General features: G+C 48.6%; 1 protein-coding gene across 1 annotated transcript in view; it reads right to left on the bottom strand.

The window, feature by feature from the left end:
- TCF7L1 (transcription factor 7 like 1) overlaps positions 1-26760 on the bottom strand; it is a 144288-nt gene that overhangs the window by 17793 nt on the left and 99735 nt on the right. The window contains exon 4 of the mRNA XM_023618813.2: positions 462-545. Coding sequence (XP_023474581.1) covers positions 462-545 — 84 coding nt within the window. The remainder of the gene's footprint in view (positions 1-461; positions 546-26760) is intronic.

Consider the following 26760-nt stretch of genomic DNA (forward strand, 5'->3'; position numbering starts at 1 on the left):
TATTACCGCAGGGCTGAGCAAGAGAGCCTTGGCTGCCCCGAGGGGTTTTCGTTTGCACGTGTTTTAATAAATTCTCTCCTATAACATCCTGTACAGAAGAACCTCTTCAACTGTCACCTTGCAGCTACAAGGCAGGAGCAGAAGCAATACTGAACGAGCTCCAACAGGAGGGAAAGGAAAACACCGCTGCCCAAGTGGAGGGGGCAGAGGGATTCTGACAGCAGCGGGACCAGGGTTACCGGCTCGGGTCGGGGCGTCCCTTCCAATCACAGCATCCCAGGTGTACATGTGTTGAGGTAGAAGGGGTAGGGAACCCCTGACCCTCAGCTCTTCCTCGATTGTGCTCACACATCTGAGGTAACACCTCTAGACCCCACAGCTTCAGGAGGTGGAGGGGAGACAGTAACATGCAATGAGGGGACTGAGCGTCCCTTTGGCACTTTAAGGAGAAACAGACTTACCAAGTGTGCTGGGGATGGTGACCTGGTGTCCTTGACTGTGGCGCTGGAGGGGACATCAAGGAGGGGCCATTTCATCTGCAGGTACTGCACAGGGGACAGAAAGCACAAAGCAGCTGGTCAGATGAGGCCTCGTGCGCCCCGAGTGAGCAGAGGAGGAGCTGTGCAGCTGGGCTACTGGCGGTTCAGGGAGGCGATTCATTTTAACGGTGCACACTCCTGCCCGGGTCAATGTCCAAATGACGATCACAGGACAGTATACATTGATAACCACCACCAGTGCCACCAGCCCCCTCCATCATTCTCAGGGGATGCAGACGACAGCACAACTGACCAAAGTAGTCAAAGAACCTATCGCTGAGGGTCAAGTCCTCCCCGCTCGAGTCACGGGACAAGCAGGCTCATCAAGGGAGCAAAGGCTCGCAGATGGTGACCCCGCCCCATTCATGTCCATCTCTTACAGCATCACACACAAAGCTCCCTAAGAAACAGCCTCTCCAGAAGGATCTGGTGAATGAATGAATAAAAACCATCTGCCTGACACTTGTAGGGTCATGGGTAAGATCTGTTCATACTCAAGATGCTGAACTTCACTTCATTACAGCGTTTCTCAACCTTGAAATGATTATCTGGTACCTTACCCTCTCTCGTGTATTACTGCAGAAAATCCAAACCAAACAGTCAATCACACACAGAGACACACACACGACACATATTTTCCTTAAACGAAAAGCCTCTCCTCAAGCCCGGCATGGCACAGACTTTGGCAAGAGCCTGGAATGGAGTGAGTGGAGAGGCAGTAAGGGGCACTGGGTGAGCCCGCCTGCGCTCTGGAGTTGAGTGTTCATGCGTTTAGGTTCTCAGTCTGTCAGTGTAGGCTGTGTGAACCTAGACAAGTGTCTTAACAACTCTGAGTCTCAGTTTCTTCATCTGTAAGGCAAGGCTATTATCACCAACTTTACAGGTTGTTAAAAGAATCAGGGACAATGTCAAGGTCTGAACACAGTCCCTCCCACTTGGGAGACATTTGATAAATGGCAGCTCTTATTTTCATAAGCAAACCATTAGTCTTTTGCCAGGCACAAAAACACATGTGTTGTCTTAGGGTCAACACTGATATGGTGCTTCTGGGCTGCAGACCAGCTATGCAGCCTCTTTGCATAACTCTTGAGGCTACTTGGAAAACTAAAGCTCTAATAGGAAGTGGTGGTTCCAGGAGGAGTTTCACAGAGAGACAGAAATAAGTCTTTGAATCGTCCCTTGCCTTCATCATCAATTTCGGGGGGGGAAAAAATAATGATTTGGCCTTGAGCTATGTGCATGGGATCAGGGAGGTATGGTGGGCAGTGCCCCAGAAGGGCCCCTTGCCTTCAACCACAAAAACTGACTGAGACGGCAGGCGCTGGGCTTTCCAAAAGGTGTCTAGAAGCAGAAATAACCACACAGGGACACATCTACCAAGGACCAGTGAGTGGCACAGACAGCAGGTGGGCTGGGCCAAGCAGGCCTGGCTGCAGGGGGGCTTGTGGGATGTGGGTATGAAAGGGGGCGCTGGGGGCCCTGTGAATAAAGATAGTCTTTCCACTCTGGCCCCTCTGGTACCCTCCCCCACCCCTTATACTGAGTCTCACTTCTGATACTATCTTCTTCTTCCCTTCCCACCCCCACCCATCTCCTTCACTCCTCAGAGCCTACACTTCCTGGATGAACTAACAGGATCGAAATGCCTTTGGCAAGTTAAAAGCATTGGACAAATATCGACATCATTAGTTAAAAGTCATTTCCTCAGTGAATAACAATATTTGGGCCACACTGGCAGTTTTCAAAGCATTTTCACACACATAACCCAGTTTAATCTTCACAACGAACCCGGTGATGACAAGTAGGGGTGACTGTCCCAAATTATCAGATGAGCTAATGGAAGTCAACACAGGGTAAATGACTTGCCCAACTTTACATTGGGAGCTGGAGCTGAGGTCTCGACTTCCAATCTCACACTTTTTACTACAAGATGAGTCATAAAGCTTTTCACAGCACCACCTTTGTGAACACCCCACCGCGCTCTGCTTTGCTCTGATGGGTTTCTCTCTCCTCTGTCTCACACAGGGCTGGCCACCCAGAAGCCGAATGAATACATGCATGTCAATATTCTCCTGTAGGGACACCTGAGGTGGCCACAGCTCACACATCAGTGCTAAACACCACGCTCGTTTCTCCAGAAGCAACAACATCAACATCTGTTTTTTTTTTTTTTTTTTTTTAAAGTTGAACCACAATCACAAGTATCAAGAGAAGTGTCCCAAAGAAGTATCCACTCCCCCAACATTAAACACAGTAGAAGGGTTCCTAAAATCCATCAGCTCTACCAGCATCTGGCTCCCTATTTAGAATCACAAAGACACACACTGAACACTCTTGATTCCTGTTGGCTTACCAGAGGTGTTCTCAAATCATATGTGGTGGCCCAAAGGAATCTATCTGAACCCTAGTTTGGGACAACGCTGGAGTTTGGGTCTCAGAGAATACTGTCAGCTGAACTTACGGGTTGGTAGGCACAGCAGGCGTGAAGGATCTAGAGCAGTCAGATCAACGCTGGTACTACTGACGTTCTGGGCCAGATAATCCTTTGTTGTGAGGTCTGTCCTGTGCATTGCAGGATATTTAGCAGCATCCCTGGCCTCTACCTACTAAGCGCCAGTAGCCCCCACCCTCCTGCCCAGTTGTGATAACCAAAAATGTCTCCAAACTTTGTCACATGTCTCCTCGAGGGGCAAATTGCCCTCTTGATGAGAACCACTGCTCTAGTGGTTGAGGAGCTGGTACCCAATATACTATGAGTTGCCTGAGGGTCTGTCTGCCTTGGTACTGGGCCTATTAAGGTACAAATATACGTAGAAACACACACACACTCACAGTAAGGGCTTTTAGAAATAACTACTATTTGGGGCTGTCTATCACGTGCTTGGCATTTTATCTACCTACCAAGATGTCTGAACTTCTGGTGGGAGGAGACCACACTGGCCTCTTCTCCCCTTAGGGTTCACTCTCACCGACTGTAACTGAGACCTGGAAGCTTGAAAGGTGGGTGAAAATCTTTAGCCCTGCCCACCACTGAAGGTGGGCACCTTACAGATATGTCAGGCAGGTGGGGAGAGGTGGTTCTGGGAACAGTGTCCATTTCACCCAGGACCCTTCCTGCTCCAGCCACTCCTGGGTGTGTGTGTGTGTGTGTGAGAGAGAGAGAGAGAGAGAGAGAAAGAAAGAGAGAGAGGGAGAGAGGGAGAGAGAGAGATTCATTCTGGGAGGTAGGGAAATGGAGGAGTGTCACCTCCCCCTTTCTACTTTTCTGCTTTTGTAAGATTTTGAAACAAGTGATGAGGGTAGGGGTGGGAGAAGACCTATAAAATGTTCGAGCCTCCTGCAGCTTCGCTAGGGAGTATCTCTGGATTGCAATTCTGAGGAAAGGAGCATTCTAAAGGGACAGCTGAGCTTCCCAGAACAAAGAACTGGGCAGAAGGAGCCAGCAACGCCCTTGTAATCCTCTCCCACCTCAGCAGCAGAAATTTGGAGGTGGCTGGGCAGTTCTGAATTCCTACGTCAGGCCTAGCTCAACGTTCAGTGGAAATAAAGCTCTTCTGGGCTGCACTTCTCATGTGAGGCCAGCCCCACGATCACCCCAGGGCTAATCATTCATTGGTGGGAGCATGTCCTCTGGGATTAAGCATGTATGGCTGAGCCGAGACTCTTTGCACAATAATGGTATGCGGGTAAATTAAAACTGCTGGTTTCTCCAAGCCCAGTCTAGGCTCCATCCAATTGGCCACAACTGGCTCCCGACTAGTGTATCATGGTCAGGCTGAAGTGCATAATGAAGATGGTCCAGCTACCTCCCTCCTGGAGGATGCTCTTTGGAATGGAAAACATCAGACCTGTGTGGCATCAATGCAACTGATGGCCAAGCAACAGCAATGGCTACCACTTATAGGATGCCATCTGTGGGATAAGTACTTCTGATACTCAAAAAACAGAAACAGACCCAAATGGCAAGTGCTACCACCCTCGATTTACATATGCTGCTTAATATGCTCCTGTGTGTTGTGACTCTGAGACAGGACACCAATTCTTCCCAAATCCGGGAAACTCTTTTTGGGGGACTGGAATTCCATGGATCACACCTGGGGAAATTCTGCTCTTGTGGTTCACAGTTAAGTAGAATGAGGCTGTGGTTTAGAATCTGTCTTTACCTTGTTAAAAAACGATGATTCTGTTCCTATTTTTAAATCGTTTTCACTGGAACAGTTGCTGAATTCTCTCAGCATCTACTAAAACGGTCAGGTGGCTTCTCTTATCTGCCTCAGTCATGAGCTGCATACACAGTGATGGATTTTTGGACACTAAAGCACCCTTGCATCCCCAGGTGAACCCTACTGGGTCATGGCCTGTTTGTTCTTATACTATACTGCGGAACGCTAACCATGAGTGTTTTAAGATTTTTACTCCTGCGTTCCTAAGTAAGAGTGGACAAAAGTTTTCTTTTTCTGTGACATCTTTATCAAGTGTTGCTCTCTGTGTTATTTTGGCTTTATTATTTATAAGTAGTGCTGCTCCTCTTCTCCTTAATGTTCTGGGCCCCTTTCGGCACCTTGGGCGCCCCCCCCCCCCAGTGCCCTCCTTGGGGTGATCGCTTGGCCAGGTGGGCTGTTTCCGCTGGACTCGCGTCTGGAAGGGTTTCTCTGAGGGGTGCTCTCACCAGAGAGCTGGAGCCCCCCTTCCTGCAGGGAGGCGGAGCACTGGGCCCACAGAATCCCCGCTCAGCTCGAAGACTGTGCAGCAGATTAATTGCAGCTGTGCCCTGGAATTTCCCCAACATACAAATCTTCATGATGTAAAACAGCTGGGAGGAAATCCCAGCATGCCCCGTACAGAGGCAGAACTGCCAATGAGCTATGGAGATTAACCCTCCACCTTCCAGAAGGTAAGGAAGAGCCCCTCCCCCAGCCATGCCTGCCTATTCCAAGCTTGCTTTGGTGTGGACAGGACTCTACAGGCCTCTTGGGAACGCCCACATTCTCCCCATTCACACGTTCTCACAGAAAACTCAGGCAAGAGGCAAAGTTTCATGTGACAGAATCCACAGCGGTGCTCCCAGAAGGGGCGCACTATGGCTGGAAGCAAGGATCTCCCAGCGCTTCCCAGGTGAGAACACCCCACACCACAGAATCCCCTCTGCTTCTTCTTCTTGCGGGGAGGGGCAGGCCTGGTGCAGAAAGAAAGGGCCCTTTTCTCTAGATTTCCTGTCTCGTGGATTTGTGTTTAGCCAGACGAAACTTACCAGTTTAGGTGACCAGTCTTTTCTGCCTCTGTGGTCCCCCGTGGTAAACAGACTCTGGGACCCCAGAGCCAGGGCCCCTTCAACAGAGAAGATGGCTCTCCCAGACTTAACTCTCAGGAGACCTTATGGTGCATGCAGCCACCCAGGAAAACAGGCTAGAAACCCAAACCCCGCCCTCAGATAGCCGTCCACCACACAGCGAAAAGGACATTGAACAAAATGCTCTCCACTTCCTTTTAAAGATTTTTTTTTTCCTTTGTTGAGGAAGATTAGCCCTGATCTAACATCTGTGCCCATCTTCCTCCACTTTATATGGGGGTAGCCACCACACATGGCTGACGAGTAGCGTAGGTCCGTACCGGGAATCTGAACCCACGAACCCGGCCTGCTGAAACAGAGCACACCGACCTTAACCACTATGCCATGGGGGCCGGCCCCAAAGATGACTTAAAATGTAGAATTGTATTACAAATGAAAAATGTGAAAAAAAGATCAGTTTCTCCTTACTTTCCATTCTGTCACAACTGGGGGTGTAATCGTTTCTCATCAGGACTACCGCAATGGCCTCCAAACTCTACAAGAGTTTAGCCTTCTAAAAACTAACCTATCAGATCTCTTTCCAGCTTAAAATCCTTCCTTGGTTGGCTGCTGAGGGTCGAGAGATAAAGCCCCTAAACTCAGCAGCAATCCAAGGCCAATCTATTTTGGCTTCAACCCTCATGGCTTCCCCTTACACCCCCACACTAGCTGCACTAAAGTAATTACCATGCTCACAAGGTGCCATACTGCTCAGCTAGTCCCTGGCCTGGTGTATCCTTTACTCTTGGGAAACTGTAAGCCCCTCTTTAAGACCTAGCCCCAAGGTCACCTTCCTGGACGAGCCTTCTGCAGCTTCCCACAACAGTCAGTCACTCTCACCTCTGTGCCCCAGCTGTGCTTGGTGTTCCCATGGCACTCAGCATGCTGTGTTGTCCATTTGCAAATTGTGCCTGTCCTTTGGACTGTAAGCTCCTCAAGGGTCACGTCCACACCCCAAATTCCTTGCCCAGAAGCCAGGGCTCATGATGCATCCAGACCCTGTCCCACCTTGCGCTTAAGCACTTTATAAGCCCCAGTTTCCACATGTGGAGCACTGGGTTGTCTAGCCTCTTCCTAAATCCTTTAGAGACATGGAACGTACGTGACGGGGCCTCTTTCACTCCTGAGCAATTGGTTCTCACATTAATTGGCTTAGTATTGCCGAGAATGTGTACCTGCAGCTTGGAGGCTGTGATACCCAACCTGCTGGCTACTGGAGGCCTGTTTAAGACCCTCTATCTTCAATCAGAAATGGACATAAGTGGGTCTAAATTTGAAAGTTTATCGATATTAAGCAAGGAACTCATTAGGAAACAGAAAAGCTTTCCCAAGTGGGAATAAATGTTTAGTTTCCAGAAGTCACTGAAGAAGAAGAAATGAAAGTAGTAAGAGATGGATTCCAAACATGATGGATTAAACAAAGTTCCAGAAGTATAAAAAATAAGGTTCACACACCCCTTATTTTCTTTTCTAAAGATGGGTACTTTCTGCATCTGCTTAGTTTTATGGATGGCACTCAATCCCAAACATAGTTACCCTCTGTGATTGACACAAGTATAGACGGTTGGGTTTCTTCTTGAGGTTTTGTCGATAGGTGAGTTGTTACAAATAAATCCAAAATGTCCTAAAGTAAGCTACTTTTCAACGTAATATGACATATAAATTTCCTTGCAAAAGTAATTTAGAAACTTTTTTTTTTTTGTAGTGTTTTAAACCAGTGAAATGGCTTTTTTCTCTTAGGCACCTGTCACAGCATTTAGTCGACAAATATTTTTGGAGCCCCTCCTACGCATGGGGGGCAGAGGGGCTCCAAAAATATTTCATGACTGAATAGTAAACTCAAAAATAGAGTGGATTGGTGAGGTTTCAGTTTTCCCATGAACACCTATTCCCTGCCCCTTTCCCCAAATAATTCCCTTTCTTTCCTGGATGGCCTGACACAATTCTCTTCCTCTCCCAACTCAAAGAATCTGGCAATCTGCCTACCAGACTTGACCAAGGTTGGTTTTTAAAAACTGGCTCCCCCTAGAGGTCAGGTTCTGGTGGTGGAAGGACAGCATGCGAGGTGGGAGACCAGGCCTCCAGGCTCTAACCTCTCTGGGCTCAATCATCTCACCTTTACAATGGGGATGTTTTACTTTATTGGCTTGAAGGCAGGGACCTGGACCAGATGGCCTCCTATGCAAAAAGTTGAATGCAGCTGTTTTTCTAAACCACAGTGGGTTGCTGGGAGTGGAGACTGTGTTGGGGCGCTCAATAAATACAGAATCAAGAGTCCTAGCTGATCCCCACTTACAAGCGGTGTAGCCGAGGAAGTTACCTCATCTTTCAGAACTTCTGCTTTCCTACCTGTAACATGGGAATAACAGCACCTACTACCTGGCAGAGTTTTTAAATTTCGCGTGGCAGTCACTTGGGCAAGGACCAGGCAGGGTGCTGGGTGAGCTCTTAGGAAATAAGCGTTTCGACACTAAAATGCAAAGCTACTTTTGTTCAATGAACCTATCACCTGCACTTTACTCAGGGACAGGGAAGAGCTAACTAACACAGAGTTTGGCCACTCCCTCATCTCTGGGTGCTTCGTGGGGAGACAGGTCCCGTTCAGAAGTGTGCTGGTAAATGTTTAATAATTGGCTCTCTGAGCAAAAACAAAAACACAGACCCCGATTTGTAGCATTTGCTGGGACCCACAGTGTAAATGTTCCCACCATGGCTGATTTCAAGCTCCCATGCTGAGTCCCTGACAGCAGGGCTGGGAAGAGATGCTAACGATCGGCTGGGTAGCAGCTGGCTCCGGCACGCCACTGTGGGCGGGCAGGAGCTCAGGGGGTCTCAGGTCTGCCCTGACTTGCTGGGACTGTTGGCTCCATTCACAGACGGCCGGACGGCTGACACATCTGGTCCTTGGCTGAAGAGGGTCCAAGGTCTTCATGCAGAGCCGGACACTTGGCCAGCCAGGTCTTCCTGGCAGCTGGGTGCTCTTTTCAGAAAGCAGAGAAACTCTGCCGCCAGGGCACTGAGCATGGCCACTCAGTGGTAAGGGGACCTCCGGGGCAGAGACCTGGACTTTCAAGAAAAGTCAAAGTTAAACTGCTTTTGGGTCCTCATTTCCGAAGCCTAGAACTCCAGGCCTCCTGAGTGAGTCCTCTGTCACCCCTGCAATGGCTGTGGTCTTGGGTTTGCTGGGCCCAGGAAGCTTCTGTGCTCACACCATAGAGAAACTTCTTCACAGGAGCTGCCCAGCGACGCCTCACCCTCATTTCCCTGAGCTGAACCCTACCTGACGCCTCCTCCTCTCTCTTGTCCTGGCCATGCCTAGTGTATACTGACAGCACTCCCCTCCCCTCAGATACGATCCTGGCCCCATGGTGGTCTCTGCCCTGTTCTGGGGCCTATACATATGCCCCCCATGCCATTCTGCTCGCCATCTTGTTCATCTGGCAACATGTTAGCGCTGATTCCACATCAGTACAGAGAGAGCTGCCTCATTCTGTGTAACGCCCCATATGCACGGAGGCGCCATAATCTACTCAATGGTCCCATGTTCACAGACACGTAGGCGCTTCCCAGTCTTTTGCTGCCACAAATATCCCTGAACACTCATCATTTTGCTCATGTGTGAATACAGCTGTCGGATACATTTCCAGCTGGGAGGGGAATTGCTAGGTCAAAAGTATGCACACTTATGTTTTGAAAAGTATTACCAAATACCTCAGTCTATATCGCTACCAGCAACATATGAGAGAGCTGATTTCCCCACACCCCTGCCCACACAGTGTTATCAAACTCATTGATCTTTGCCAAACGGTCAGGTGAAAATCAATAGCTCACTGTAGTTTCAATGCGCATTTCTCTTGTTGTCAGTGAGGCTGAGAATTGTCATAGGTACAAGTAGTGATTTCAAGGATAGTGAAAAGATGTGTGTGGCCAAGAGGAAGTGGGTTTATAATCTGCCGGGGGGCAGCAGCGGGGAGGGAATGAGCCCCAAGTCGGCAGGTGTCAAGGCAGGCCTGGGGAGACAGACAGGGAGGGCTCTCTGGGGACCCTCACAGTTCACGAAGGACTGTGCAAGCTCTGCTGCATCTGATCTTCCTTAGATGGAAGCAGGGCAGATCTGACGGGGGCTGAAGGCAGAGTCTGTGAGGAGGAGGCGGAGGGTCAGGAAGCCGCTGCTGGTGGCTGGGTGAACAGGGAAGCCGGTGCACAGCCACTCTTTCTTGTCCTCCCTCCTTCCCTTCCCAGTTCTGTACACAGGCTGCTTTCACTTCCTCACCACCTTCCCATGTGGTCCTCAGCACTCAATAGTCTTCCTTCTGTTCCAGCCACTCTACTGTCTCTGTTACTGGAAGGCCACTGATGACTTTAGAAAGAAAATAAAAGAGATTGGCCTTTTATCTGCCAAATCCTATGGGCATCTCTCAGGCCTCATCTCATTTGGCATCTCAGGGAAAACACATTTCCTACCTGGATGCCCTCTCCTCCTTGTCCCCTGTGGTTTCAGGTTCGGTGTTCCCTCTGGTCGATCTACATTTATTGACCTGAAGAACTGTCTGGGACAAACTATTCAGTGAAGAAAGCCAGTTACAGAACCTGGAAGGACAGCCACCAAAATGTTACCACTGGGTTTGAGCATTTCAGGCAATTTTCTTACTTTCTTCTTTGTGCTTTTCTTATTCCTTTGAAATTTTTTACAATAACTATGTATTGTATTGTCACAATAGTAAGCAGAGCCATCACAATTAACCCAATCTGTGCCTTCAGTTTCCCCAACTAGAAACCTCAAAACCCACCTTAATGTCTTTAGTGGCTTCCCCTACCCGCGGTTGGCCACCAAGTTCTGTGAATTCTAGGCATCTTTCTAGAGCCTAGGGATTCAGGCCCTCCCTATTTCATGGCTGGGCCACTGCAGCAGCCTTCTGTCTGCATCTGGTCTCTTGGCTCGGCTTCAGTGTCTGCTCCAGACTCTGCCCAGGAGGCACTTGAGGGTAGCAACCCAGTTTGAAAGGGGTGGGTGTGGGCTGCAGGTCAGTTTGCCCCAGACTGAAAAAACGTCTGCCGTCCTTATCAAAGAACAGGGTGGTAGAGAGAGATTCAGCGGTCCCAAATCCTCTTCCATAGTGTCACCACTGCTTCTGTCTCCCTCCCCATGTCTTCCAGGCCACCCTTCGCTTGCCCCTAGAAATATCTTTCTAAAACATAAAACTATGCTATTTAAAGCTAGCAGGTGGCTTCCCATTCTTACAGAATTGCCTACTTACAGAATGGACCAAGACGCAGCAAAAGCTCTGTACAGAGCAGTTCACAAACGTGCAGGGGGCACCTCCTATAAAAGGTGGCTGTTCATGTGCATGACATGCCACGAGGCAGGTGGTTGAAGTGCATAAATAACTAGAATATAAGTCAGCAAATGACAGGTTCAGAGAAAACAGGGATCACAGTAGGCAGGATTCTCAGGGAAAAACTGGAAGACTTCATGCAGGAGGTGGCATCTGAGCTGGGTGATGCAGGCAAGATACACTTCTGCAGTTGTTTACTTTTGAAAGCATTTTACATTAATTATCTCATCCGATCTTACTGATCCCTAGATATAGATAAAACAGATATTATCACCCTCATTTTGAAAATGGGAAAACTGAGCTTACTGGAAGCTTCTGGATTTACCCAAGGTCATGAACTAGTGATGTTCCAGTTGGCACAAGAATACAGGGCTTTGGACTTTTATGGTATGACTCAAAGGGTACAAGGGCATGCTTTTTTGTCTTATAGAAGCTTCAGTCTCATCTTGGAATTTTGGGATAGCAAATACAGGGCACAAGTGCTGCCCCTACCCCCACCCCAGGTGCCCATGGCAGACATTGCTAACAGATCATGGCATTCTTCCCTATTAATGCTGAGTAAGACCTCAGAATCCTCAATCCGGTATACTACGCAGCCCCTAACAGTTGGTTAAGATTGATTCGTGAAGTGCAGTCTATTTATTCTCTGATTTAAGCCTGAAGGTAGATACGGATGTTCTTGCTGAGAAGGGGGGTAGGGGGTGAGGCCAGGCCTCACGAGCATTTCTCTCCTGGCTGGCACAATGAGGAACTAAATCCCTGGACAGAGGTGAAGGAGCCACAAAGAATGTGACTAGACAGCAAAAACAGTAATGATTTGCAGAAAGCCCATTGACCAAAAGCAGGCCTGGGAATTCTGAAGTTTATGGATTTTCCCCTGTGGGAGGAGAAGCTGGAAAGCATCCCAGGTATTGAGGAGAAAGGAAGCAGGATCTGTGTATAATCAATGGGGAACAGGAAGTGCTTATCTTGCGCCAGTAAAATACACAACACAAAAGAACACCAGGCGGCCTGGAGCTGCCTCCCAGCACGCGGAGCTCCAAGAACCCTTCTCCATCGCTCCCGCAGGCCCCGCGGCTGGCCAAAGTCAACAACTCCTGGGCACCAGGAAATGGGAAACGTCTGAGGAGGTCCCTCAATAAGTGGGCAGTTTGGGGAGAGATCTCTGACCCCTCAGGCAAGAGAGGATGCTGAGAATAAGGCCACACCAGCTACCTCTGCGCAGGGTCACCGTGCCTGATAAAGGAGCCTGAAGTATAGGTTCTTGCACCCTACCTATCTTCATGTGCGTGCAAATGTGTACACGGGTGGGTCAGTCACTTAAAGGGAACAACAAAAATGATTCTGCACTCATACTGAAGGAGGGCCCAGGAAATTAGGATAGGATGGTGGAAAGGCTAAGAAATTAACATTTATTGTGAGTATACTGTATGTAGCTACTTCATACACATTATCACACAGCAAACCCATCACGCCGCCTCCTCCCCACTTCATGAAAGGGGCTTGCACCTCATTCCCAATTCCCATCTCAAGTCTATTAAATAACATCTCCTATTTTTTAGTATTTAAACTATTCATTTTAATAAGCATTAAAATACATACGTGTTAGATATATAAAAGGAAGACTTTGATTTCTTGGACAGTTGCTTACAATAAAGCTCTGTTTTTAAAAAGTGCGGAAAAGTGAGTCAATGCAAAGAAAAATGTTAATGGTATATGTGCTCTGTGGCAAAGATTATCCAAATAAGTGACATTTGAGAAACATTGCTGTAGAATCACATGTTTATGGCCATCCAGAGGTTACAGCAAATTATAAGGGTGTCCTAGGAACTGGAGGAAGAGATTCTGCACGCAAACCCCAACGTCAACATGTCCCAAGACACATCACTGTTTTCTTCCCAAATGCTTCTCACCCAGACCCATCATCCTCTCACATACCCCCAAGGGAAAACCTCAGAACTCTTTCCCTCCACCCTCTCCCTCACTGTTGGCTGGCCAGCCAGTCACTAAGTCCTGTCCATTGGCTGCCACAGTATTTTTCCCATCGCTACTACCCCCGACCTTGCGATGGCTTCCTAACCTCTCCTTGCTTCAGCTCAGCCCAGCCCCTCCTCCAGGTCATTCACACACTTTGCTGCCCCACTGATGTCCCTGCTCATAGCCAGGCTCATAGATCCTCCCTCATCTCCCCTTAAGCTTCTTGGGCACAGGAACCAAAACTTATTTGTCCCTTGGGTACCGAGAGCCCGTGACACAGCACCATTTGAGAGAGGTGCTTGATGACTGGTGCAGGGTGTTTCAGAGTCAACTGAATTAGAGACACAAGTGCTTCTCCCTCTAAGTGTTGCTTCCCAGGCAGCTCTAGGTGGAAATGCACCCAAAGGCCAAAGGCAATGAGGGGCCATGCTCCTGGGGTTGTCCTAGAGTGAGAGCAGTGAGAGCCACAGCCTTTGGGGAAGGTAATGGATAGCACAACTGGGTCTGTCTAGTGCCAACAGGCAGTCAACCAGCCGATGAAGACTCCATTTACTTAACACAATTAAGACTGATCAAATCAAACAAACATTCACTGATATCATATCTGCTTCCAACTATTTTTATATTTTCCCCTATAGTTTGCATATTGATTATAAAAAATAACCTGATATATACTAGCTCTTCTATAGCAGGGGGCCATGACACTGGGACTGTGCTGCTCAATCCTGTTTGGGATATAGCATTTCTGAAATTCATGTTCTATCTGATGTTAGTATCATTTCAGCTAAGCAGATAAATAGGTACAAAAGCCAAGGACAACAAGCTGTCTGCATAGAAGAGTAAACAGATTTTTTTTTCTTGAGGAAGATTCACCCTGAGCTAATATCCACTGCCAATCTTCCTCTTTTCATATGTGAGCTGCCACCACAGCATGGCCACTGACAGAGGAGTGGTGTAGGTCCGCACCCAGGAACTGAACCCAGGCTGCCAAAGCAGGGCATGCCGAACTTAACCACTAGGCCACAGGGCTGGCCCTAAACAGATTCTTTTAAAGATAACATTTACTGATTAGTTATCTTGTGCCAGGCACTGTACCAAGCTATTTCCATCTGTTATTTCATTGAACCCTCACAGCCTTATATGTTGATGCTATTATAATCCCCATTTAACAGAAGAAGAGATGAAGGTCCAGAGAGGTTAAGTAACATGTCCAAGTCCTACCTCATCCCAAATGCCACTCTCGTAATCCTTCCATTATGCTAGTGCTAGAAGAGAAACTTCCAGACTACTCCTCCAGCCCATCTGGCATTTCTCAGATACAGGCATCAGGCCACTGGCAGAGCTGGGATGAGAACAATGCAGGCGCCCTGGTCCCCAGTTACAGAAGAGCTAGGATGGATCAGGTTATTTTTGTAACCAACATATAAACTATAGGGGAAAAGATAGAAATAATTGGAAGGGAATGAAATATTACCCTAAGCAAATCAATATTGTGAATGCCAATCAGCAGAAGTCATATAATACACAAAAAAGGAATAATTGTATCATTCAAGATTTCATTATGGAGAAACCGGAAGACCTTCTAAGTGTGATCAATGGCTCCACAATGCCCCCTGGTGTTCCCAGGCACACACCGGAAGTAGGCTAGGACGGCTAGTGGGAACAAAAGCCCTGGATAAGGATATATGCCATATTGAAAACCACACCAGGGAAAGGCCCAAATCCCAGAGGCAGTGACCCAGCGGGTCAGACAACAGAGATCCCTTAGGACTGGGCACTTACCCAACCAAAGGAAACCAAAGGAAAATCTCTGGGCTCCACTTCCATTTGTTTGCAGAATTTGAGATAAAGAAGTTATGAACTCAGTAAAGAGTTAATACTTTTAGTCTGTCAAATTGGCAAAGGTTTTCCTCCTCTTTAATTACCATGGGCACTTTTTCATACCCTGTTGGTGGGAGAGTAAATTAGCAAACCTTTCTTGTGCAATCTGGAGGCATGTATCAGGTCTTCCAAAGGCTTAGCACCCTAGGAATGTATCCTAAGGAAATAATTAAGGATGTGAGCAAAATATAGCTGCAGGATTGCTCACTGAAGAGCTGTTTATAATAGCCAAAAGATATTAAGTACATTATGCTACAATTATGATATCTGAATTAATGAAGTAGGCGAACATTTACAGACATGGAAAGGCATTTACTGTATACTGCTAAGTGAAAAAGCAGGATACAAAATATGTGTAAAGTCCCACTTTTGTGAGACATCTATCTTTATCTATGTGTTGAAGAGAGATCGAGAAGGATATACACCAAGAAGTGAGCTGAACTTAATCTCTGGATGACAAGATTATGGGTGTTTTTTATTTCTCCTTTTGGCTAAATATATATTGCTTGTAAATGTAAAAAAAATATATGCAACGGGGGGGTGGTGGCCCCATGGGGTAGTGGTTAAGTCTGGTGCACTTTGCTTCCACAGCCTGGGTTCATGGGTTCGGATCCTGGGTGCAGACCTACAGCACTTGCCAAGCCATGTTGTGGTAGTGACCCACATGTAAAATAGAGGAAGCTTGGCAACAGATGTTAGCTCAGAGCGAATCTTCCTCACCAATAATAATAATAACAACAATAATAATAAAAAAAGTATATATGCAATGGGAAATACTTTTCTTTCCCCCAAGATTGGCACCTGAGCCAACATCTGTTGCCCATCTTCCTCTCTTTTTTTTCTTCTCCCCAAAGCACCCCCAGTACACAGTTGTATATTCTGGTTGTGAGTGCCTCTGGTTGCGCTATGTGGGATGCTGCCCCAGTGTGGCCTGACAAGCGGGGCCACGTCCGCGCACACAGGATCCGAATGCACAAAACTCTGATCTGCTGAAGTGGAGAGAGCAAACCCAACCATTTGGCCACGGGGCCAGCCCCAAGGGAAACACTTTCTAATTAGAAATTTTAAAGACAGATTAAAAAAAATCATTAGTAAAGTCTATACTAAATCTCCAGTCTCTCATTTCTAGACTTCTGTGTGCTGGTATCCTGCCCCTGACCACGCTCCCCAACCATCCCCATTAGGGCCTGGAAAAGGGTGATCTCAGCCACTTGGGAGTCACTGCTGGTCCCTGAGCAAGACACACTGGGCCAGCAGTGCTGCAGTCGCCAGCTGCACACGCCCTTCCTCAGCTGAGGAAGGGGCCACTCCACAGTCCCTGCCCTTTGACATTCTCCTCCAGCTCCTCCCTGCCCAACTGAACACAGATGGGTGCTCCCAAGGGGGAAAGTTTGGGTGCCATTTTGACCAGAGGGGAAGGCCCTAGAGATAACCCATTTGGATGGAGCTCAGACCTCACTGGGCATCACAGCTGCTTGGAAGAGCTTTGAAAACACTGATTCCTGTCCTCCATCCCCATTATGATCCAACTGTTCTAGGGTAGGGCTTACACATCCACTTTTTTTAAAGCTCCCCAAGTGATGCTAATGTGAGCTCAGAGTTGTCCCCAGATGCTAATAAGCCCTTCCCCCCAATAACTTTCTGCAGTTTCTACCCACTGTTTGGGCTTCTTGTTCAAAGATGATCTCCTTGGATATATGGCCCTGTCCCTTTTACATTTTTATCTCCCAGAGCAAGCACCTACCCACCTACCCATTAAACATTTTTCAGTGCTACTATACGGCAGGTACCATGGTCTTGCCCCTGCCTAAATCCTTGACAAGAATACTGTCTTTATTTTAGAGAAATGATTACATGGATAAGGCTCAAAGTGGAAGTTTCTGGTAAATATGGAGAATCCACAACCCAAGAGGAGCCTTTGCGGGTCTCATAAATTAACCACTGGGAGGGTGGACAGGAAACGCCTGCACCATGATCCCTGCTGGTGTTACTGGACAAATTCACCATCACAACCAGTATTCCTTTAACATTCCTAATGGCATTAGCACATTACATGCCTTACTTCTGGGTTGGGAGAGGGGCTGCAATGCTTTCCCTACCCTCTCCAACCAAATGAGGGCTTGGTCTTTATGGAATTTCAAGCATCTGGGCTAGGCTAGTTGGGGTGGGGTGGGGGTACATTTCAGAGCACAGAAACCCTAAAAACATTTCTCGAATCTCATGTCAAGTGACCTGGTAGCACACCAACTCTAGGCGCAGTCTGTGCAAGAGCCTGGTTTCAGAACTTAACTTTCACAAGCAGCTGTTTGGGGAGTGGGACTGCGTAGTGATCAAGCCTTGTTCAGAGCCTGCATCTGATGACCCCAAGATCCGCCATCTCTGCCACTTCCTTCCTGAAGCCCTTGTTCCTATCTACCGACTCCGAAAGGCGATCACTGATTCCAGTGACAACTCCATCTCTGTGTCCCAGGATCTATGATGCATACAGAATCAGACGGGCTCATCTGAACGCTTTTTTGTAAGTTCACTGGCCAAGTTCTGTATTTGATCATCTTGATTCTCTAGGTTGCAGTCTTAAATGCCCTACACTACTAATCAACTCCTTGAGGTCAGAGGTACTCACTCAGAGTCACTCAAACACGTGCTGAATTAAACTCAAGAGTCATGCTGGGAAGGGGTCATGAATTTCTTCCTCCTCCATTTCCACCCTCCCCCCACCTCCCACAAGGAAGGAAAATCAGTACAATTGGCCAGAGTCCCACAGCTGGGTGGACCCCTGTGCTGCTGCCATGTTTCCCTCATAGTCTTTTTACGAAAACCAAAAACACCCACCGTTGTCCCTTCCATTCCTTCTGATGCCTCGGCCCACTGCAATCTGGCTTCTACAAGATTGTTCTTGCTGAGGTTACTGCTGACCTCCTAACGACTAAATTCAATGTCATTTTTCAGGTCTCTTCCCTAAGAAGCCCCTCAGCTTCTGGGACACCCCTCTCACCTGGGTTTCCACTTACCCTCTCCTACCACTCCGTGGTGTCTTGGTCTACCCCTGGAATGCTGGTGTTCTCAAATCTCCCTATGTCGTCTCGTCCAGACCCAGGCTGGTCAGTACCCACTCGGTGATCACTCTCATCTCTGGGGCTGGCCCCAACCTCTCTCCTGAACCCCTCACCCTTCATTTCCAACTGCCTCCTCTACCCCTTGCCACAGGCAGCTCAATTCCACACATACTCATCCAAACCCAGCACTGATCCAGTTTCCTAATGTCCTACAAACCAGGACTCTCTGGAAAGTAATGGGGAATGTTTCTAACAATTACACCAGACGTGATGGTTAATTTTATGTGTCAACTTGATTGGACCCTGGGGTGCCCAGATATTTGGTCCACATTATTCTGGGTTTCTGTGAGGGTATTTGCGGATGAGATTAACATCTGGATCGGTACACTAAGCAAAGCAGAGTGCCCTCTGTAACGCAGGTGGGACTCATCCAATCAGTTGAAGACCAGAATAGAATAAAAAGGCTGACCCCTTCCTGAGTAAGAGACAATTCTTCCTGCCTGATGACCTTTGAACTGGGACGATGGCTTTTTTTCTGCCTTTGGACTCAAATTGAAACATCAGCTCTTCCTAAATCTGGAGCCTATCAGCCTTCGGATAGAAACCACAACATTGCCTCTCCTGGTTCTTGGGTCTTTGGCCTCAGACTGGAATTAAACCATCAGCTCTCCTGGGTCGCCAGGTTGTTGACTCACCCTGCAGATCCTGGGACTTACCAGCCTCCATAATTGCATGTACACACACATACGCATACAACCCCTACTGGTTCTGTTTCTCTGGAGAACCCTAACACAACTGATGTAAACCAGGACATATGGTCACCCTGACTATTGGACTAATTGTACTACTGTATTGATAACTTTGTCTTCCTCCTCTGGGATATCTCTCCAATCATTCTCCCTCCTTGATTCTCCTCATCATTGCCCTGGACCTCTGCAAAGACTCCTCATTTACATCCTGCCAGCAGCCCTTCCCCAGGCCAGCCCATCCTGCATGCTACTGACTGTGCCACGGGCTTGCTGAGAGCCCTGGTGGCTCCCCGATGCCTGTGGAATAAAACCTGCCTGCTTGTGGGCATTAAGGCCCCGGCCTACGCTTCCCATCTCCAGCCACCCGCCCCCAGCCTCCAACAACACTCTCCAACCCTGTTCTAGCCACCCACATTACTCCGTTCTCTTGAGTGTTTCACTGTTCATGCCCCCAAGCTTTTTGGCAAAAGGCTGCCATACTTTTGTCAGGAGCTGGACACTATCCTGGGCACCTTTGGTCAGGGGCCCAAGTGCCAGCGAGGGGCTCCTGAGGGCCTCAGCTCTCCCCAGTGGCATTTGGAGGAAGCGTAGCCAGCACAATGTAGATGTGAGAGTGAGAGAGACAGGGGCCCTTCTTCTACAGCAGACAAACCTCGCAGTGGCCTGTTTTTTCTGGAGTTCAAGTTTAGGGTGAGGGTAGGCTATCTGAAGCCCAGCAGTAGCAAATACCTAGTGTTTTTCTCCAGCTCCCTGCCCTCAGGTGAAATGCACCCTCGGTCACTGGGTAGTAATCCAAAGGGAGTCTGCTAGAGGACTTACTTGAGGATGGCAATGGCACCAACTGCATGGACCACAACCCTGCTCTTGCTCCCTAATTGCTTTCAAGGTTCCCAAGGGACCCTATAGTTGCCAGGTACCCCATGGACATAATGGCACATTCTTCTGCAGTTTGTTCTCTTCCCTTTTTGCAGTATCTTTGGGGAAAAAAATCCTTCTGGGAGACTTTGAACTAGTCCCCGATGATAGTGCCTGGAACCACCTACATCTTTACTCTGGATTTGAGGCATTCAACTTCTTCCAAGCCGCAGTCTCTGAACCCTGCAGACTCCTTTCTCCCTTACTCCACTTGGCTCGTCAGAGAACCAAGAGATTTCTTCAGGAGAGGAAGCCCTGAGCCGACATCATATTCTTTTTAGCTTCAACAACATCTGCTTCTACTCGCTCTGATTGCTTAGGCTGGCTTTTGGTTGCAGCTAATGCACATCTTCCTGTCCTTACAACCTCTGTCAAGACACGTGGGTGCCAATGGAATCATATATGGCCCCCACTTCACAATGTCCTCTCCCACACCATCAGGGACACCCTTCCCAGGGACATAGGGCAGACCTTTCAGCAGGCTGGCTCCGTGGGTCTGGTGCTCAGGTGCCTCATAATCAGAAACCCACTGAAAATACCCTTTCCTTTAATGCCTGTATAGAGAGTGGCCACAGGAGTGAGGAATCCAGCTTTGGCCTGCATGGCTCATCTCAATAGAAACCGAATGCCCACACGTATAGGCCTGTGGGCCTTCTGGTACCATAGTTAACTTTTATGGTGGATTTTAGGGCCTTAAATAATTCTACTAATATGATTAAAAGTAAATTTTATAGCTTTGGCTTTGTAATACACACACACACCCCTCAACAATAATTCCCTAAGTAGTTGAAAACTACGACGATGCTCGAGTATACACTTAACTATTGCACAGTAACTGCAAACCACAAAGACACTAATCAGAGACGGCAGAAAGGATCTCAGAAGACGTGTACAAGACCCGTCACAAATAAATACGACGGAGGGTGAGCAAATGCTTAGTGATTATAATAAAACTCCCAAATCCCAGCAGAACTATTTCTCCCTCCTAGAGTTGAGGACCACTGTTTTGGAATTTTGCCACTTGGAAGTGCCCGTTCTATCTAGAAAGGGCAGAGGTGATACTGAGCATCCTAAAGGCAGGAGGGATTATTATTATTTTTTTTTACTTTTGTATCTGTGGTATAGATCACAGTACAATATTCAACACACGTCTGTTAATTGACCACTGAAACATCTTTCAAACAGGGGTTAACAAATGGGCGGGCCCTAATCTGAACTCCACAAGCAAGATTTCTTTAAATGATCGATCAGAAACGTCAATGTCTCTTCTTCAGTTTAAATTCCAGCCTTCCTACATATCAAATGGGGGTGCAACACTGCCTTTTGCACACGGCTGTGCTGCGGATTCAATGAGGAAGTGCACAAGAGGTGCTGGTTCCTTGTAAGCATTTGATAGCCATTATCATCATTTCTTCTGGTTGATTTTATCATAACACTGTGGACACAGCAGTGTTTGCCTTAATGAATGAGGGTGAGTTACAAGGTCTGCCCTCCAGGGATGTCTTAGTTCCAGGAAGTGGAGAAGTGGGATAATCCTGCAGTTTGGTGCAAGCTCCCCAAGAGGTCTCCTGGGGGTGCACTGCCCCTCTCTGAGGCGCCCCCTCACACGTACACAATGTCTGGTGTCCCCGCCAGTGCTCAGGAACGTTCTTGGCCAATCCAGCCCTCCCTTTCTTTTCCTCATTCAACATCGCGGTATTTCACAGCTCTCCACCAGCATTTATTGTCCATTGTTCAGAAAAAATGAATCAAGACATGACTTGAGGCTTGAATTCAACTTAAAAAATTGTGTGGCTCTAAGGGTCTCCATCCAAGTTTTTCCCAAAAGATTATTCTCCAAGGAAAAAAGAAAACAAAATGGCTAAGTCTCAAAAATTTTCAGTCTCCATTATCCCACGGCTCTCTTTACCCCTTGAGACACAATTTTCAATAGTAAACTGGGCTGAAGTTGGAGGGCAAGGCCTAGAGAAGCTGTTTAATTCCTACCACCAAAGACAAACTCGGATTCTTTCACAATTTCCCCTCGGGCTGGCCCTCTGCTTTACAGGGCCAAACCACTGAAAGAATAAATGAATGCAAAAAATTTGCCTCACAGCAGCGAACACAAAGATTTTCTACAGATACAAATTCCCAAGCAAACTCACCCCAAAGATAATAAAAACGAGGGTTAGGTTTATTGGGCTTGTTAAAGGCCGACTGCCTGATTTTCTTTAGGGTCTGAATATGTTTACATGGCGGGGGGGGCGCCCTGACACAACAGTTTGAGAAAATCAACATAGGCCCACAGAAGGCTAATTAGTCTGAAGGGAGCTCACCCTCTCATTCCACAAATACTCACTGTGCATCTACCGTGCTCCATCACTCTGGAGGTGATGTGGGGGACAGAAAGATAGTGTGGCTTGGGAGGTGGCCTCAGCCCAGAAGGGAAGACAGGATTTGTGTCCCAAGTGATAAATGCCACAGAGTGTGTGAGTGAGTAGTAAAGGCTAGTAGGACCTGACCTAGACTTTGCAGAATGGAGAATCCAGGTTGCCACCTGGACAATTTACACAGAGCAGGGCTCTATTCTAGAACAAACGTACTAAATAAGGAAAGGTTCTGAACGAAAAGGATCTAGGACAATGTTTTCCTAAAAACAACAATGGAGAGGGTCTCAGAGGTCAGTGGGTGTAACTGGGGGAAGGAGGGGCACATAGGCAGGCCCACCCCTAAGATCTGTGGGGCCCAGGACAGGCGTATAGATGAAAGCCCATATATGACACATTTAAAAGTTATAACTCCAACCAGCAAACTATTAAATATAGTCTATTCTCCTACCTTGACAAACATACCTTCCCAATGATACGAAAAGGCGAGGTTCAAATTTCGAGTTCCTAGACTTCTGAGTTTTGGATTAGAATGCGGTGGTGGTGGGAAAGCCTGACTCGGCATCCCCTCCTTTCTCTTCCATCCCAGTTCCATCCTGCACTACGAGGTCTCAGGACCACACATGAGAAAACCCCAGACACCTCAGCCCCAGGTAAGAAAACAGCTCCTTGACTCCCCTCAACCTAGGGGTGTGCATACCAGGGGCTCAGTCCACACCCAGGAGAATGGACCTGAGGAAGAGACCAGCAGTGGCCCTGGAGTCTCAGAATCCTATTCCTTGGCTCCTGGGCCATGGATGCCCTACTCTGTGGGAAAGGCAGGGGCTGAGGGTGGCAGAGCAGACCCTCTAAAGTGGGGGCCCAATGCAGGGGCCTCTTCTGCTCGGGTCTAAGGGTGACATTTCACATAGAGAAGGGTTTGCGATGCCAGACTGTGAGACACAGTGTCGTGTGGTTTTGGTTATGATGATGCTGAAGGCGAACCTTTATCCCAGATAATGAATACAACAACATTAGTTTCCACTTAATCCTCTCATCAAGCCTATGAGTTCAGTATTGCTGTTATTTCCATTTCACATATGAGGAAACTAAGATTAGAGAGATTTTAATTTACTCAAGGCCACACAGCTAGGGGTGGTGGAGCCAGGATTTGAATGTTATACTGAGTCTCGTGGCCTAAAAACACTCAGAGGAAATCATTTCCTGATCCTGAATGATGGAATCAGAGCCAGAAGGAACCATGAAATTCATTATGTCTGACCCTCCCGCGTGGATTTGCTGGTGGGCAGCACAGAGGAGGAATCCAGAGTCCCGCCTGCTGGGCCATCCCCGCTGTGCGGTGGGCACAGGCTCCCCCGGGGGATCAAGGAAGCCACTGGGGTGGGCAAGCAGCCCGGGCTGCCCAGCAGGCGTGTGTGGCCCGCAGCCGGCCCCATGACCCTCCGTGGGCTGGGAAGGTGACCTCACTCCAAGCGGGGCCCTGGAGTTCTTCCCTAAAACTGCTGCCTTTGATGTTTTCTCTGAATCCCGAGAGCAAAGTGGCAGCGGGGAAGCCCCAGAATCTGGCCACTGTGCCGCTTCATTCCGTTTCCAAACATCGGCGTGGGCGCTCAGAGATGCCCAGGGCCGGGCCAAGAAGGAGGATTTTTTCTTTCTGTTTTTAAAATTGATTTTTAAAAGCTTTGTAAACTAAGGTTTAAAATTTATATAGCTAAGTGCACAAACCCTGTGTACAGCTCGATGAATTTTTAACATGTACATATTATGCAATCACCACTGAGGCCAACATAGAAAACGTTTAAAAAATTGATGGCAAATTGCAGAAGGAATACACGAACATATTCTCCTTGTAAAGCACTAACACACGACATGTAAGCGGACCCCCCTTTGACCCCCCTCCCAGCATCCCCCATACACACACAAGGCCCCACTGTTATAATTCAGTGTGTCCGGAAGCGGGGGCTTCCCCCCTCAGCATCCCCAGGCCTTCAGGCAGCAAAGCAGCCTGACCAAACAGGTTTGGGGTCTTTCTCCTTGAACACTCTCTTCTGCTCACCTACCCCCATCCAATTCCTGCAACAGATAAGACAGCCTGTGGATTCGCCCCCAGGACTGCCCGGCCACCTCACTGAACTGCCCCCTGCAGTGTGGGGTTCCTTGAGGGCCACGGGGAGCTCTCCCCATCCCCTCACTTAAATAAGACTAACTTGGACCCTCTAAAGTTTAGCTGCCACAAACAAAGAGCGGCCTCTGGGCTGCCTGGGCTGCTGGGCCTACGGGAGGTAGAGGGGACTGGGGGCAGGCCTGAGCCAGAAACTGCCCGAACTGGTTGCATTCCAGCAAGATTAGCACAAGGCCCAGGCCTGCTCCTGAGCCCACCCCTCCCTCCTCTCCTGGACCATGAATAGGATTTTTAACTATTTCCCTCCTACTTGCTGTCCAGCTTCACACGCTGACAACGCTCCCTGCTGTTTGCACATTAACCTCCCATTTGCCAGGCAGCTTCTGAGGGGCTGCGGATTAACACCCACCAACCCAGACAATGGTCTCTGGGGAGGGATGCAAAGGGCTCAGACAAAGGCTCCAGAGGCCAGGCCCAGTCAATCACTGTGCAGTAACTACTCCCCACACAGGCAGGGGCTCCCAGGCCCTGTCCCACGTGGAACTAGTGAGGGCAGGGTGTGCTCTCATTACCAGGGCCTAAGGAACTGGGAAATTACCCCTGCCTGGTCCAGTCGGGATGTTCTGGCCTTGCGATGACTGAGTTCAGGCCAGAAAGGAACCCCCCACTCCTCGGAGAGGCCTGCAGGGACCAGAGACGAAAAGCACTGGGATGAGGAGCCCTCAGGCAAGCCTGGCAGACCCAGCCCACCGTGTATAGCTTTTCTCCTTACTCCTGGAAAACCTGAGTTCCCAGCGGATACAGCAGGAAGCAGGTGCCTGGACCCCTGCGCTGAGGCTCCCAGGGAAAGCTGCCTGTTCTCTCGGCAGGCCCCAACTGTGGCAACTGTAGACATCACTCCACGTCAATGCCCTTTCTTACTCTCCTGAGTGCAGGTGTGCCCACATATGCACGAACTTGGCAGCAAGTCAGAGTGAGGGAAAGGAAAGAGAACCAGAATGCTAAGTGGGGGAATGGTTCTTAAATGTCCAGAGACTAGTGGCTTCTCAGCCCCAGCAGCATGATAAAGGCCTGGCATTAGTATTTAAAAAAATCTCCTCCAGGTGATTCCAATGCAACCTGGTCCTACCTTTGCCTCTCAAAGCAAATGTTCATATGAATCAGTCTGGGATCTTATGAAAATGCAGATTCTGGGTCAAGAGGTCTGGGGTGGGGCAGGCGATGCTGCGTCTCTAACAAGCTCCCATGTGATGCTGGCTGGGGACCACCCTTTGTGTACGAGGCGCTAAGACTGAGCACGTTCCTCAGGAGACTGAGCCCTCTGTATACTCCAAGCAGTAGTCTGGCTTCAGTTTCAACCCTTCTCTCAAGGAGCCAGTCCTAGCTGTGCACAGCTCTGTTGGAGTCCTTCCTTACCTTGAGACAACCCCCGCGCCCCCAATGACAATCTAAAGACCCTCTTCTCTTAACCTGGAAGTTCCAGGCCCTCCTGAGAAAAGCTTGTGGCTTCAGCTCCTGTTTTCCTGCATGCATGTGCTTCCTTGTTCTGTTCATAGTACTAATACGGGGCAGAGGGTGGCTGGGGGCGGGGCGCCGAGTAGAAGGCTATTGGGGGTAGGGGTGGGAATAGAGCCCCCAACGGAAACAGAAACCAGAGTTCCAGCCCTGGGGCAGTTAACATACAAGAAACTTAAGGACAATTAAAAAGCAACAACCACAATTTATACGGTTTACACAGGCAAAACTCATTAGTGTGGGTCGGGGTGCTGGCGTTTATCTTTACTGGGCAAACCCCTTCTTTACAGATAGTACAAATTAATTGCAAACAAGACTGCAATGGGGATATTTAAAAGGCTGTGAAACAATCTTTGAGCCCCCAGCCCCCATGCAGGCAACAGCACCACTGACCTGCAATGGACACACACAGGCCCTCGCTCAGGGAGCCCTCGGCCAGCCTGGCTCCCATTCCCGGTGAAGTTCAGATGCAGTAAACCTGTACTCCTCTGGAGAGGTTTTACAATTCAGAAGCCTCCCTAATTCACACTGACATCCGCCCCACATCTGAATTAACTGTGTTTCCAGGCAGTGCCACCGGGGCGCCCCTGTATCCCGCCAGCAGAATCACTTCGTGCTGACTGCTGCAGAGCAAATTTGAGGGGGGCTTATGGTTTGCAGTGGCAGCCAGGCTACAAATGATTATCCCAAATGAAACGATGTAAGAGCAACCTCAAATAAAGCACTCATCCCGCTGCCCCGCGCTCGCGCTCAGCACTCTCGGCCCTTCCACCCGCTCCAGGCCATGCGCCCTTCACTGGGCTCCTTGCAGCGACAGGGGCCTGGAGCTTCTAAAGGCTAAACTGTCCCCAAACCCAAGGGCTCCTGCTGTCACTCCCGGCGCCCCTGCAAGGTCACAGACCATAGTGGGGTCTGGCCAAGGTGGGACTGATTCCTGGCCGCGCTCCTTATCATTGTGCTACCTTGGTCTAAAGT

Source organism: Equus caballus, chromosome 15 (assembly GCF_041296265.1).
Source record: "Equus caballus isolate H_3958 breed thoroughbred chromosome 15, TB-T2T, whole genome shotgun sequence".
In the NCBI taxonomy this organism is placed as follows: Eukaryota; Metazoa; Chordata; class Mammalia; order Perissodactyla; family Equidae; genus Equus; species Equus caballus.